The following is a 16118-nucleotide window of genomic DNA, read 5'->3' on the forward strand; positions in this document are numbered from 1 at the left end:
TCCCAATTAGGCTACGACTTCGGCATCCGGACGTCAATGACGTTGACGTCCGAAACGTCACTCACGTCGTGACGTGGCTCCCGGACCTGACGTTTTAAAAATCCATCTGCTTCTTTACAAGTGTAAACAGCGCGGGCTGCTATTGCTCTCCAGAAGCCCGGCCTCCTGCCTCATCGTGCCAGGCAACAAGGGCTCCTGTTTCCTGCCCTTGGCAGTCGGAGCACACAGCAGCATATTGTTCTGGGAGGCGGAATGCGGAAGCAGAGGAATGGTGTACCTGAGCAGAACTGTGAGCCTGTTTTTCAGACTCTACAGTCTACACTGTATCGAGCGCAGACACTTAACTTGAAAAATCTCCCATTCATTATATTCGTTACAGATAGCAAATCTGCAAAATAGGGAAAGGCAACCATCGCTCCATTTCCAAATAGTGCTGTCTATAGGTCATGCACTAAAAGTGAGACTGTATGAGTTTAGTGTACGCGCAATTACACTGTGAAGTCTTAAAAGCAGGTGAACATCTGCACTCGAAGCCAGTATCCTAGGGCCTGACTGGCATTTTATCTGGTTAGACATTTCAACAGGGAGCTGAAGGAGGCTGATTCTGAAGGTTGAGGTCCGCTGCCTGTCTCCAGCTACACGAGAGGTGTGGAAGTAAGCACAGCGGGGGGCCTGAAGAGATTGAGAAAAGAGAGAAAATGGATGGAAAGAAAGAGTGTAAAAGATTGAGCCTCTTATGATACTGTCCCTGGACTGTTGGACTCACCCTCCTAATCCATCAGATAAAATTAACAATGTGAACCACTTTTGGTATGAGCTTGTCTGCAGGGCCTGCTTGAGGGTCTTGCACAATGGGACGGGGCGAGTAAGGGTGGATCAGGGTCAAAGGCGTGGGTAAAAAAGGGGGCTTCTTTACAAGCCCCTTGCGCCGCCGGTACGTCACTCTATCCCATTTTAAAAGTGAGGCACTGGCGGCGCAACGGGCTTGTAAATAAACCCCCAAATATTCCATAACTTTTTTTTTGAAACCTCTATTAGAGGTCCGAGTCTGTAACCGGAGGGCCACAGGATTAAATCCTTGTTGAAGCGATAGAGAATATTTAGGGACGTAACACAGGCCCTAGCAGCACCTTCGGGTCTAGTGCAGGAGTCTGGATGCTGCTCCCCACTAGTGCTGGAGTCTGCCCATGCCTGTCTCCACAGTGATGGATGGCTTTCTCCTGCCTCTCCTAACGCTCTAGGGGGAGACATTCAGAGGGCCCCTACACCAGCCCTTCCTGCAGTAGCCGGTCCTCGAGCCCCAACAGTTTATTTATGCGTTTTTATATAGCGCAGACTTTACCCGAAGGCGTCAGAGCGCTTCACAATAGGAACTGTAATGATACATGAGGAGAAAATAACAAGTGAACAAATTACAAAAGCAAACGTTAAGTTACATGTGGCAAAAGTGACAATTGTGAGCAAACAAAATACATGAGGTAGCAAACGGTGCACTACAGGAGGAAAAAGTGACGTGTGCAGGTTACAAGAGAAAACAAAGTACAATTAGAGGTATAATACTGCACAATATGGCAGACACTCAAGCACAAGAACAAACGTTACATAGGCAATGGTGGCACTTGTGGAAGTATCTAAAGCAAACAAAATGTGAGAGGTAGCAAACAGTGTGTTACAAGAGAAAACTGGCGTACTAAACACTCCCAAGGCTTCAAAAATCTTACCCGACCCAACACCAAGAAAGGGGAGGATAGATTCCGCCCCTGAAATTCATGCGATGCGGGCAAGAGGAATCATTTCAGGAAAACCAAAGGAAAAAGAAGTCCCTGCAGGCTGAACTCTGGCTAACCGACCTGGGGAAGTGAACCAGGGTTTTGCAGCGCCAGGTGCACACTTGTCTTCCTCTACAGCTGGTAAGTGGCACCCCCATTCTTCCCTTTGCTGTGTTTGAAAGTATGCCCTTTGGCGATTACAACCTGTGCTCCTTGTGTCTGAGCGTGCGATATACCCAGTAAACTGCTTTAGTCTGTAGTTGCGCTATTGTGTGCAAGTGTAACGTACTGCCCACTGACTATGAGTTGCACGTGGGTGACATGTTTCCATAAGTTACTGTGCGCATCTTTCTGAGTCCGTGCAGACGTAACATGCTATGCCCGGAAACAGTGTAGCCCTGAACAGGCATGTAGGGTTCTTGTGCTGCCAGTAAACCTGTGTCTAACTGGGCATGGGTAGACTGGTGCCATGCTTAGTGTGTGTGTCCTGTACTGTCCAGGACATGTGTGTAGCTGCACATGACACGCGGGTGCCATGTGCATTTTAGTCCCTGTGTAAAGCTGTGTAAGGGTATCTGGGGGGCATCATGGATTCATGATGTAAGTCGTGAGGGGGTGACACCATGAGTTACCCGCACTGGGTGACACCAACCCTAGTGACGCCACTGTTTCCGATGTCCATGCGTGATGTGCTACGCCAATCCAAATTTTTCTTTGCATTCTGGGACTTGTAGTCTTCTTTATTCCAATATACAACAGGCCTACAAGTCCTAGATATCAAAGGAAAATCTTGGACTGGAGCAGCACATGACGCATGGACCACTTGGTAGCTACGCAGGGTATGAGGAGAGAGAAGTAAGGGTCAAGGACTGGGGTGAGGAAAGAGAAGCGATAGGTGAAGAGGGGTAAGAAAATAAGTGTGCAATAACAGTTCTAAAGTTCCCCAGGTCCATGCTTGAGTAGGTGATGCCGGCATGGATAGATTTTCTGCATTCTGGTACCAGTGGTCCTTATTACTAGGCTAACCAGGACTACAACAAAATAGAATGCAAGGGAAACGAGAATGTGAAGGGATGTTGAGAGAAGTCCATGGTTCACGTAATTGCTTTCCTACATATAATTTTACAACCACACACGCCTTTTCTCCGCCATGTCGTTGTGCTCCTCAGGACATTTTGCTCCACCCATTGGCCTTCGGCCCTTCATGTCATTTTGCTGCCCTATGTGGTTTTGCACCTCCATGTCATTTTGCACCTCCGGACATTTCCCATTTCGTGTGATTTTTCACCTTCATTTGGTTTTCCAGGTGAATGTTGTTACTCTCATTCACAGCTATGGCCAATCAACCCAAAAGTAACAAACAGATCACACAACGGACCAAACTACATGATGTTTGCAACGCGTCAGACATCCTCTTCGCAGATAGATTATTTTTAAACGCACACAAAATGTGAAAAAACACCAGACCTTGATTGAAATGCATGAAACTGTAGTCAGCATCCTTATCAGTCTAAAATTACAGAACTACTATTTTTCAGGAACTACATTCCCTCCTTAACAGATCCGACCAGCCAGGCTGTTTGCCCAGGCCTGCTCTTTTGAGGCCCCCCTCCTTTAAGGCCACCGTTTTTCCTCTGCTAAATGTGGTTTGTCTGCTTTTGTGGTGTATTCATGAGGAAGCATGCAGCGCCAGAAGCCACTAGATGGCACCATTTACTGGAGCTGCCTCGATGTGTGTCACAGAACATTGTTTGCGGTTTTCTTTTAAGAGAAGCACTTGGGCCTGAGATTGGCCCCGTATGACTTAAATGACCCATGCCCAACAAAAGCAGAAGACAATCTGCTCCTTTTTTCAGTCATATGATAAATAAAAATCCCTTACAGAAAAAAAACCTGACAATCCCCAATTACAAAAAACAGGATTGTGTCATTCTCATAGCAAATAGGTCATCATCCACCAATTGGACATGAATCTTCACATCTACACTACACATATGATTTCCATGCAAGCTTACTATTCTGCATGCTTGCCCATATGAGCCCCCTCAATGAGCCGGTAGGCGGAGGGGGGAGCAGCCTAACGCATGAAATAATAATTTAGGAATCCTGTTTTCCCCAGGGCGACTTGCTTACTTAAATTGAATTGTAGGCGAATTTGCGAAGACGGAGTGGCACCCAGCAGCTAGAATAGTCTTCTATAACAGCAGCACTGGACCATGTCTGGTCAGGGTCCGAAACTGTCTTTAAAGATTAGGGAGCCCTATCACAATGTAGGAATGAGCTTGGAATCAATTACTCAACAAATTGCAGACAGGTCAGGCCCTTTCATTTGTTTTAGCAATTTCTGAAAGTTGATAATCTTTGCGGCTGACATTCCTTTCATCATCTCAACCTCCGCATAGTGCGAGCCCTGCTGTACAAACCATAGTATTTAAAGCTGGGAACCTGCTCAATATTCACCGGATCCAAGGGGAAATAGGTTTTCTTTACTTTCTTCCTCCCATACACCATTATTTTGGTCTTTGTGGCATTGATAGGGATCTTGTTTTCATTACAGTAGAGAGACAAGGCATTCAACGATCTTTTTAGACCAACAACGGTGTGATAAAAAAAAGATAGTATCGTCGGCATATTGCAAACATTGTAGATGCAAGACCGCACATTTTGGTGGAAATACATTCACACCAGGTAGTGCGTTGTTTATGTCGGCCAAATACAGAATAAATAATAGAGGACCCAATATGCATCCGTGTTTCAGCCCTTGATTAGTACAGATGTTTTCCGTCACTCTGTTGGAGGAGACCTTGACTCTCACCAAGGTTTTAAGTATAGGCTCATGGTGGCTCACAACAATGTGGCCGGGATGGCCAGCTGTGGAGCTTCCACCAAAGCCTCAATCCCTCTACTTTATTAAAGGCGGTGATGTCATCAATTAAGGCTGCATATAGTGTTGGTGCTTGTTTTTATTTGCTGCCTTAATCAGGGAAAGAGAGAATCACCCGGTTATCCTCTGTGCTACAGCCTTTTCTGAAAACCTAATTGTGTGAGCCCATTCTTCAAGCTCTAAATTGAGTGCTTTTGTGTAGCATTTCCCATCTACATCAAGCAGGGCTGTTAGTCTGAAGTCTGCTGGCTGGTTAGTTGGACCTTTCTTGTGTATTGGGGCACTCAAAAAATTATTATTCTGAGCCTTCCACCAAAACAATGTGCCAAGTTGCTTACAAAAAATGTAAGGCTGAGATCCGCAGATGACAATCGACAGGAACTATCAGCAAAAGCCCATGCAAATCTGTGCATTGCCATCTATCAGTCCAACAGGAGGGCCGCCCATCTATCTTGCCCTGTGAGTCTTCAGCTGAAAAAAGACCTAATCAGGCTAAAATGCGGCATTATATCCCTAAAAGCCAATAAATATGGACAACTGAACAGCACAGAGGCCCTGAACTGTAGACTGTAATTACAAACTTGAATCATTATTGCATGTAGTTTGCGTGAGTAATTCGTATTATGAACAAGAATGCTTCGACAGCAGTTAACCTTTAATGTTCTGGGTTCTCCCATAGGGCACACAGCACCTTTAAAAATCTTTTTTTTTTAATACTTTTTGCATTTTCAACAGTATTTAGCTTGTTATCGGGAATTCCGGTTAAGCAAAAAAGGGGAAGGCCTAACGTGATAGCCCTAGCCAGCACAATGCACTTAACGGTCTTACAATATAAAGAGTTACTAGCCCTTTTTTTATCCCATTGAATCAATTTTTATATATAGAGTTTACCATGTCTTAATTCAAGAAAGAATTTTGTGTTAACCTTGCTCATTTTGTACATTGAATCAACTTTTAGATGACGTATTTATCATGTTTCAATGTAAGAATGAAGCCTGTGTGACAGTTCGAGCCAGCACAATGCACTTTACACACTTACAACAAAAAGAGCTACTGGCCCCTTTTTGCGCATGGAATTATTTTTTAAATGCAGTGTTTATTATGTCTCTACTCAAGAACGAATTTTGTTTAGCATGCTCATTTTACACATTGAACAAACGTTTAGATTAAATGTTTATTATGCCATAATTTAAGAACGAAGCCGCATTTTGAAGCTGCTGCAAGTGGAATGCACTTTATGCTTTTAAATTACGAATATTTTTTTTACTATTTCTACATAATGAATTAATGTCTGAAAAAGTGTTTATCAAGTCTAATTTCAATTATAAAGCGTGTGTGTAGCCCATTTCATGTGTGCCAAATTGTTAATGTTTTATTTAACTAAAAAAAAGAACGTACCGTGCCTTGCTACACAGTATGACCTTCAAGCCTCAAAAAGCATCTGTTATGGCTAGACCATGAAACAAATGTGCTCAATTCAACTCTTCCAAACCCACAATACCCTTCGCTGTCATCTACTCATCCTGAGGGCCTGAATCAGAGCCTGCAGCAGCAGGAGGAACTCATCAGTCACGATCAAGTAATAAAGCTACCCCACTCCCACCCTGGTTGAGACCAGGCCATAGTCACTGATCCAACCCGCAGCCCCCTGCAGCTTTCACCATTCAAGGAAGTTAGACATACCTATTCTCAGTTACTATCTGCCAGATCCCAAACCCTCATCTTAGCCTTTAAAACTCCATCCCACTTTTCCATTCCCCCACTCCAGTCAGCCTCCACCAGAATAACAGCACACAAATGGAATACCCCTGCAGCACTTGACCACCCAGATCGATGGTGGCCACGTGATATGTCTTCATACCCTTCATCTCCACTCCATTCCCTCCAGTGAAGTTCAAGCCATCAAACGGAAAGCGGATCACCTACAGTGAGTACACTCAAGTACTCCAGTACACACTGCATCCCTCATTGTGGTCGAGTTACAGTTGTGGGAGTGGCATTTGTGGGCTCCGTGATACTTGGCTGTTGTTTGGACTAAGGATGGAGGTGACCATCTGTGTGATTTCAGTGTGCTGTTATAGTGGGGTCCCAGATATCACCCATGTACTGGGTTGGCTGTTGTTTCTGTGAGTAACATGGGTTTTGTGGGGAATATGGGTTTAGTAATGGTTGAGGATGAGCTAATTGTAAATTTAGTTTGGTTCATGTGTAGTTTGGGTGTTGAGTGTGGGGGGTGGGGCCTTTGTGTGGTTTGATGTGAAGTAAGTCTGGACTGGTGATAGTCGTGGTAGGATAAGGATAGCTGATGTATGTGGGAGTAGTTTGTAGGACTTCCTGTTCCACCCATTCAGTAGTTCTGTAATTATCATGTACCCGGTTCGTTGTGGACTGGGTCTTGGTTGAGTATGGGTTGGTGTTAGAAATGCGATTTCTGGTTGGCTAAGGCAGAACCCGCCACTCTAGTCAGGGTAAACTAGATACACAAATGCCATACCCTGTGCTCACCCTCTAGTAGCTTGGTGCAGAGCAGGCAGGCTTATCTAAAGAGGCAATGTGTAAAGTATGTGTGCAACACACACAGTAACACAATAAATACACCTCAAAAAGACTTCACACAGGGTTATGAAAAATAATTTTTGTATTATCAGTAAATCAAGACCAAATTAATCTGGTTCAAAGTATCGCATTAAGTGCAAGATTCCCAAATCAGTCTGGTCAAAAGTGTGCTAGCAGCACTTATGATCAAGTGGTGACTGATGTGTACTATTTCCTCGCTGTTGTAGGAAAAACAGAGCTCATCATGGTACTCGGAATATGGTTTTCAACAAGTCCCTCGGGACCAGACGGGTCCAACAAAGATGGGCAGCCTGTTAGGCCACAGCTCGGTGTCTGGAACCTCAGGGGCCCGTCTCCAAATTACAGTGCCTTTCTGTCCGGAGTCGCGGGAGACGGGTGGGTAGTGTGGGATTGTCCTTGCTTGGTTAAGGCAGTCGTGGTTCTCCTCCGGATTCACAGCAGCAGTGACCGGAGTAGGAAGCCAGTGTGCGTTGAGCGTCAATGATCCCTGCGCCTCTGGCTGTGCCCCTGGTCACCAGGGCAATGCTACTTAATGCAGCCACAGTGTAAGGCCCTCCGGTGGGGGCTGAAATAGGCACGCACAGTTGCTGGAAGTTGCAGTGCAAGTCGGATTGACTGAAGGACTGGTTCTAGGCAAAATAAAAGTGGCCTCTTCCGCAACCAAGCAGGACGACAGACGATGAGTACAGTAAGTGAGTGACCGAGCATGCTACGCTTCTTCTCAGAGCTCCACCACTGGACTCACGGCGGTGCAACAATCTTTGATGAGCCTGACACTTCAATGAATAGGAGGCAAGTTAACAAGCCCTTGGAGGACACTGGACGGTAGTCACAAGACAGAGGCAGCAGGCCAGCACATCAAGGTAGGTTGTAAAGTGGCAGTCCCTCCTGCAGCTCAACAAGCAGCAGGCCAACACAGCAAAGCAGTTAGCAAAGTGGCAGTCCCTCCTGGCAGCACAGCAGTCTTTCTGGCAATGTGCAGGTGTATAGCCAGCGATGTCTAGTTACAAGTCCAAAGGTGTCTGATTAGATGGGGTCAGAGACCCAGTACTTATACCCAAAAGTGCCTTCAAAAGAACTCTGAAATGCACAGGACCACTGTCAGCCCGGTCCTGCCTGCCAGCCTAGCTATAGGGGGTAAATAAGTCAATAAATCCTTTGTGTGGAGACAAGACACTACCTATTCAAGTGAAGTGTTACCTCCTCCCACCCCCCGCCCAGGGTGACCCATAAGTATGCAGATGAGTGTACATGCAGTTGAGTGTCCTGTGCCCTTCAAAATAATTCTGAAGTGCACAGGTCACCTTTCAGCCCTGTCCTGTCTCCCAACCTAGCTATGGGGGTAAATGAGCCCTTTGTGTGGAGACAGGACACTACCTATTCATGTGAAGTATTACCTCCTCTCCTCCCTCCTGCTGAGGGTGGCCCATAAGTATGCAGATGAATGTATATGCAGTTGAGTGTCCTGTATTGTGGCTGCCTAGAGGGAATGCACAAATGTAGGTGTCACCCAGAACAGCCGTGATTTGGAGAAAGGCTGTCAGGCACACAGAGCAGTAGGTGCGGAGAAATGTCCACTTTCTAAAAGTGGCATTTCTAAGATACAATAGAAGTCATCTGGCCTCGTTAGAAGTCAGTGAGGCTAGAGAATCTTCGTATTAAGGACGAGGATTACCATGCCTGAAGTGCATTTATCTTCAAGAAATCATGCCATAAAAAAGTCAAGGACTGCACTCCAGTCAATCCGACTATAGGCACTACACCAGCAGTTACAGCACTTCCTTAACATATGATGGCGCGAAGGGTAGCACCCCGCATCTTGGACCCTGTCAACACTGCCTGAAGTTGGAGCCATTTTTGGTATTTCTTTGAGTGTGTCCTACATATGTATAGATCCTGCCCTGAGAAAGACTTTAGCTAATTTTATCCAGGCCCCACAAGAAGGTCAAAACGTGCCGGCGTATATAGATATGTGGCCAGGAAACTTTCAAACCCTAGTAAGATGAGACAAGTAACAGAAAAGAGTGGCAAGGAGAGTATTGATACTTCCATGACCCTAACAACGAACTCCGACCACTAAGGGCCACATGGGACCTTTGGGACCTATACACTGAGGGCTAAAGGAGGTCTTTAATCAATGGAAATGCATAACCTTCAGTGGTTATTATTGCTGGACACTTTTACATAAAGAACATACCTATAAATATGTGAAAATATATGTTGGACATTTATAACATGTAAAGTCATTATTTCTTATTATGTAGTGATGTCGCATTGAATGTATGTAAAAAGGTTTGGGGATGTGATCTTTATGTATATTTGCCAAAAGTGAGTATTGTGCACTGTCACACATTACATAATGCATATGTGGTGGTGTTTAAAGTGAAGACACCAATTTAAGTAAAAAATATCTTTCATATATACCAAGGCTCTTTCTCAGCAAGGTGATGGACTATCAATTTGTATAAAAAATATGTATGAATGTGAGCTGTGTGAACCAAAATGTAATATAAGTACAAGTAGCTTTTATTGGCTCATACCGCTACAGATTATCGACGTAGTCTGATACTAGAGAGAAAATATGATTTGTAGTGTAGGGGGTAAATATGTTTTCAGTACACTTTCTAAAAAGTGGCTTTTCTAAAACAATATAGTTAAATCCAACCTCACCAGTAAGCAGGATTTATCAATTCCATTCCAAACATATGAAATTTTAAAAAACTATTCCTCTCGGATCAAAAATTACAGTTTACAGGAGTATTAAAGAATTTCCAAAGCTACGCTATGAGAGGGGTAGGCCTCACAGTAGAGAAAGACGATTAGACTGTTTGTCCACTACCAAGACATGCAAACGGCACCAGTATATGTCCTATATTTTACTTACATAGCACCCTGCCCTTAGGGCTACCTAGGGCCTACATTAGGGGTGACTTATATGTAATAAAAGGGAAGTTTAAGGTTTGGCAAGTAGATTGAAATGCCAAGTCGAAGTGGCAGTAAACTGCACAGACACTGCAGTGGCAGGCCTGAGACAGATTTGAAAGGCTGCATCTGCGGGTGGCACAATAAGTGCTGCAGCCCACTAGTAGCATTTAATCTTTTGGCCCTGAGTATGTGGTATACCACTTTACAAGGCACTTACTAGTAAATTAAGAATTTCTATCAGGTATACAGCAATTACACATGTGTATGGAAGAAGCACATCCACTTTAGCACTGATTAGCATTGGTAAAGTGCTGAAAGTCGCCAACAAAAACAAGCTCAGAAAAAGAAGAGGAGGAAGGTAAAACGTTTGGGGTAACTGCAGAAAGGGCCATTTTCTACTGTTGGATTACGAGAAGAAGTGTGCACAGCGTGTGTTGAGTATTGCTTCTAACATGATTGAAGTGGCTATGTGCTAGCACTTGTGAGGGTTCACTGTGCTATTACATAGGGTTCCAAAATGCCACTGTGCTTAATAGGTGACTTCATTTTACACTCATCTACATTGTGCTGAATTTGTCATGGCCTGCATTCAGGCTAAGGTTTGCCATGATCATTGTGGGCCGGGTGTGTGCACTGTGGGCTTAAAGTGGGCTTAGGCTCGATCTGAGTTGGATTTTTGCTGGATCTGGGTTTGAAGAAGGTTGGTTGAGGGATGGGTGTGGATTGAGTGTAGGTTGTGTGGGTTTAGCAGCGATTCATTGTAGATGGGTTTGGTGTTAGTTTGATGTGTGTTGGTTGATGATTGGGAGCGGGCAGAGTGTGTTACACTATATTCCCATAAATCATTGTCCACGCACCTATTCAGTTGGTGCTGAATGTTTCATTCTCTTGTAGGTTCTTGAGGAGCAGTACTCCCCCAGCTGCTGGTCCCTTCGCATGGACAAGGATGCAGTAATCGAATCCCATGTAAGGGAGATGACTGAAGGTAAGGGCACTGCATCTCTGTTATTCCCCAAACTAGCCTAATAAAACTCATTACTCACTATTTATCATGTGCATATTCCATTAGAGTTTCACTCTTCCCTCATTCAGTGTCTTTTACACAAGCAAGGAGTTTTGTCCATAACCTATCAATTAACCATACACTTTGATGGAATCTAAATCATTCCACAAATCGGGAGTCATCCATTTCAGAACAGTCTCACCTATTCTACTGCATTGACCATATACTTGCTGTAAGGGGTCTCATACGCTTCAACAAAGTCTCACTAATTCCTCATTGGTGACGTCACACACTTCACTGGCAGCTGAACGTAACGTGGCTGTTGTTGTCTCATTGAGTGCCATGTCCTTTCAGCTCGATCACTCAGCTTCTTGTGGTGTTTCTTATCGCACCTCAGCCAGAAGCTTAAACACACGTCTGCAGTCACAAAGGATGGTCTCCTTGGAGACAGACTTTTCTTGCTATAAAAAAGATGGTCTCTAGCTGCTCCTGAAAACAAAGATTTGGAGCATTATTATAAAAGCTCCCCAAGGGGTTTAATTTAGTGGGATGGGGACAAAGAAAAAGAATAGTTCCCCACCTAGAAAACACTCTTTAGACACTTATGTAACAGCTAAACATTTATATTCAAAATATGCATAGTGAAATGTTAACAGGATCTTATGCAGTTACACGGCAGCTATAAAGCGGTTGTATGTTTTTTCAACGAACTCCGTTGTAACGCATGCCTTTACCACGCATGCGTTACAACGGAATGGTATTTACACGCCTATCTTTTTCCACGTATTTTAGCGTGGTGACGTCATAAGTAAAAAAAAAAAAACGGCCGTTTCCTTCCTCTGCGATGCCGATTGCCTGCACATCACGTCTAAAGGTAAGTGTTTTTTTTGGGGGGGGGAAGCCCCCCCACAACCCCCCTTTTTTATATGTACCCTTTACCACACATGCCTTTACTACGTACCTCGTAGTAAAAGTATGCGTGGTAAAGGCTGTCGTTGTAACCACGCATGCGTTGTAATGCATGCGTGGTTAAAGTTTTCGTTGAAACGGCCTCGTTGTAGTGGCCGTTTCCCCTACAAAGCTATGTGTCTGTTGCACCTTTAGTTTTATAAAGGGCTGTGTTTACTATGATCCCATACTAAGTAGATTTGTTTTTGCGAGGGAGACTGCTCTGCCCAATCATACTTTGTCATTTGTGTTAATGCCAGTTTCTGTAAAGTAAGTATTTTTTCTTTTTTTCCTCGATATACTACGTGCTTTTCGTGTTAATGTCTTTCGGGATTTATATATGCTAATTTACAGCGCCTATCATAAGGGCAGGCCAGACCCATTTGTTTCTAACATTTTTGCTCTTGGGTAGAGCTGTGGCGGAGGCCCCTGGAAACCTTCTGTTCGAGCTTATGTTTTGAAGCCTTTACATTTTTTGGAACCTTGGGTTTGTACTGATGTATGGTTAGAGAGCAGGCTAGTTCTCATCTTTCGTTTCACGCTTTAATTTTTACCTTCCAGTTATTCGGGTAATTTGATACTACAAGGATATTAAATGTTAGAAGTTTGGCTGAGCGCTCAATTCATGAAATGTAGATTAATGAAATGATATGAAACCCATTGACCTGAAAACAAGAACATTCTGTTCTACGCCTTATGAAATAGCCTGTTGTGTAAATAAGTTCGGAATCTGAATGCTTTCCGTATAATTATTTATTAAAGTAAAAGGTATTACAAGCCAACACCGCTGCAGCTACCAAGCACAGGCACCGCATCTAATCAGCCGCTGCTCCAACTGATCTCTGATGACACATGGGGATTCCATCTGTCATCAGAGATGTGACACGAGCTGTCTCGTGGTATTAAAGTGACACACAAACACCGGTATTAAAATGGTACATAAACACAACACATCTCCTTCCTTTGGCAATTACAATAGTACAAATATAATTACTATAACTTAACCTACATACAATTTGTTTTCACCAATACAGTATACAATTCTTAAATTACATTCTAATTCTATTCTAGTTTCTAATACATTGAGATAAAATAGTTTTCTAAAATACTATTCTAATTTCCAATTAATTTCTAATAAAGACAACACACCCCCTCCTTCAATACATACACAAGTAAGTAAAATGAATGAGAGAAAAATCTATTCTTTGTTATATAATTATTTAAATACACAGGAGGTTTAATAACTCTCCCAAAACTGCTCACAGGAATGTCAACTGAAGATGATTCTTGATCATGAACATCCACATTTACTGAATCATTCAGTTCAGTACTTCCAGAATTGAAAGAAAACTCATTTTGCATCTGTTCTTGATCAAGCCAATGGAAACTCCTAGAATTTTGTAGATTCTGAGTACCAACTCTATCATCAAAATCTTCCTTACCTTTTACAATTCTTCCTAAATGCCAAACTTTTCCATCTGACAACCTGGCCGAATTTTTAAAAATCTCGACTACCTGTAAAGGTATAGAATAGTTATTCCGGCCTTTCTCACTTTGAATAGTAATTTTACCCTGACTACACTACCAATTTCCAGAACAACTTCTTTAGTATTGTGTTTGGAGTCATAGCGTCTCTTATATTTATCTTGATGTAACAAAATATTTTCTTTCACTAGTTTTGGAGACCATTCTAATAACTTTGAATGTTTCATCCAACACTGATTATCTTTAGTGAATGGTACTCGCCCCTTCATTATTGTAAAAGGACTAAAGCCTGTGACAGTAGGAGTGATGCGATACATCCAAACCATTTTCTTAATTCCAATAATCCAATCTTGCTTTCTCAAATTCGCTAATTGAATGGAGTCTTTTATAACACGGTTGAAACTCTCAACCTCTCAATTTCCACTAGGATGATAAATAGATGTAACCTTGTGAGTAATAACATTCCGTTTCAAATACTCTTACATTCTATGACATTTGAACTGCGCACCATTGTATGTAATAATACTTTCAGGTAACCCTTCTCTTTGGAATAAATCATCCATGAATTCAAAAACACAATCTGAATCTGCTCTGTCTACAACCTTAATTTCAGGCCACTTTGAAAAATAATCTAGAGCGACCAGGATATACATGTTACGATCATCCTTTGAAATAGGCCCTGTAATATCAAAAACTAAAACTTCCCATGGCATTTCTGGGCACTGAATGGGACATAAAGGAGGAGTGCTGATTTTCTGGGATATATCAGAATTTAAACAAGCTGAACATGCTCTAACATCTCTTTCAACCTCTGAACCGACCCCTGGCCACCAATACATTTCTCTCAAACATTTTTTTGTCTTTACTATACCACGGTGCCCTTCATAACACAACCGAATCACCCTCACTCTCAAATTCTTTGGTGGAATGATTTTATCACCACGCAGGATATTACAATCCTTAAGAGACAACTCTTCACGTACCTCCCAGAATTGCCTTAACTCTTCACTCAATGTATTTTTAGTAGGCCAACCATTTACAATAAACTCCTTCACCTTGATAAGAAGCTCATCTTTTACTACACTATCTTCCCATTCTTGTGGACTCAAGGAATTGTGGTCATGTGTTAAGTCAATAGTCGCAACCTGTAAGTCATCCCAAGTTTCAGTGCAAGACAATAATGGCAATGGTAATCTACTCAAACAGTCAGCTACCTGATTCTTAACACCAGGATGTAAGAAATTGTGTATCTATAATCTAGCAATCTGACTGACATCCTGGCAATTCTAGGAGTGGCACTCAACAACCCTTCTGGAGACAGGACTTTTGCTAAAGGTTTGTGAGCACATCTCACATCCACATGCAAACCCCAAATAAAACTCCTAAAAAGTTCCAGGCCCCATACAACAGCCAATGTTTCTCTTTCGATTACTGAGTATCTCTCCTCAGCCGGAGAAAGAGCCTTTGAAGGGTAAGCAACAGCCAATTCTTTGCCATTCAACTCTTTTTGAGCTAACACAGCCCCTAAGGCTTTCTGGCTCGCATCAGTGGTGATAATACACAGCAAACTCAATCAAACCCTACTAGCTCTTTTGCATCACATAACTCACTTTTGAGTTTAGTAAAATCACCATCCAATTCATTCGTCCACAAAAACGTTGACTTATTTTTTAGCAATTGACGCATGTTAAATGTTTTCTCAGAAAAATTCTTAGTAAATTTACTATAAAATTCTATTAGGCCTAAAAAGGACCTCAACTCATCTTTATTCATGGGTCCCGGAGCATCTCTGATAGCTTTAACAAGGTTCATTTTTGGTTTAATACCGTTGACTGAAATCTCATGTCCAAGGTAATCTAAAGAATCAATGCCAAATTGCATTTGGACAATTCAGCAGTGAGTCCTCTTTCCTTTAAAATGTCTAAGACCATGTGAATTCTCTTGTCATGAATGCAATCATTTTCACCCATGATAAGAATATCATCTTGGTAAAATAGGACTCCAGGAAGATCATGAAACAATTTAAACATAAGCTTTTGAAATACAGCTGCCGCTGACGCAAGGCCAAACGGCATGCATAAAAAACGAAAACATCCTTGGGGAGTCATGAAAGTAGTTAAACTCCTACTATCCCCGTGTAACACCACTTGGTGATACGCTGACGTCAAGTCAATAACAGAAAACAACTTCATACCTTTGGTAAGAGATATTAATTCATTGATTTTGGGCAATGGAAATCTCTCCACGACAATATTCTCGTTGAGAGACCTCAAATCAATACAGAGACGAACCTTGCCATTGGCTTTGCGGGCTACGACCAAGGGTGCAACCCAATTAGAAGCTTCCACTTCCTCAATGATGCCATCATCCAAAAGGCGTTTCAGTTCTGTATTGACTTCATCTCTGACAGCCCAAGGCACATGTCGGGACTTATGAACAACAGGTTTAGCATCATCTTTGAGTATAATTTTATGAACACACCCATTCAATTGATCAACCTTTTTGGAGAATACTTCAGGATACTCCT

General features: G+C 42.7%; 1 protein-coding gene across 1 annotated transcript in view; it reads left to right on the forward strand.

Annotated features, from left to right (window-relative positions):
• Positions 1 to 16118, forward strand: part of AFMID (arylformamidase) — a 378279-nt gene that overhangs the window by 21292 nt on the left and 340869 nt on the right. Inside the window, exon 2 of the mRNA XM_078653875.1 lies at positions 11050 to 11140. Coding sequence (XP_078510001.1) covers positions 11050 to 11140 — 91 coding nt within the window. The remainder of the gene's footprint in view (positions 1 to 11049; positions 11141 to 16118) is intronic.

This window comes from Lissotriton helveticus, chromosome 7, assembly GCF_964261635.1.
Source record: "Lissotriton helveticus chromosome 7, aLisHel1.1, whole genome shotgun sequence".
NCBI lineage: Eukaryota > Metazoa > Chordata > Amphibia > Caudata > Salamandridae > Lissotriton > Lissotriton helveticus.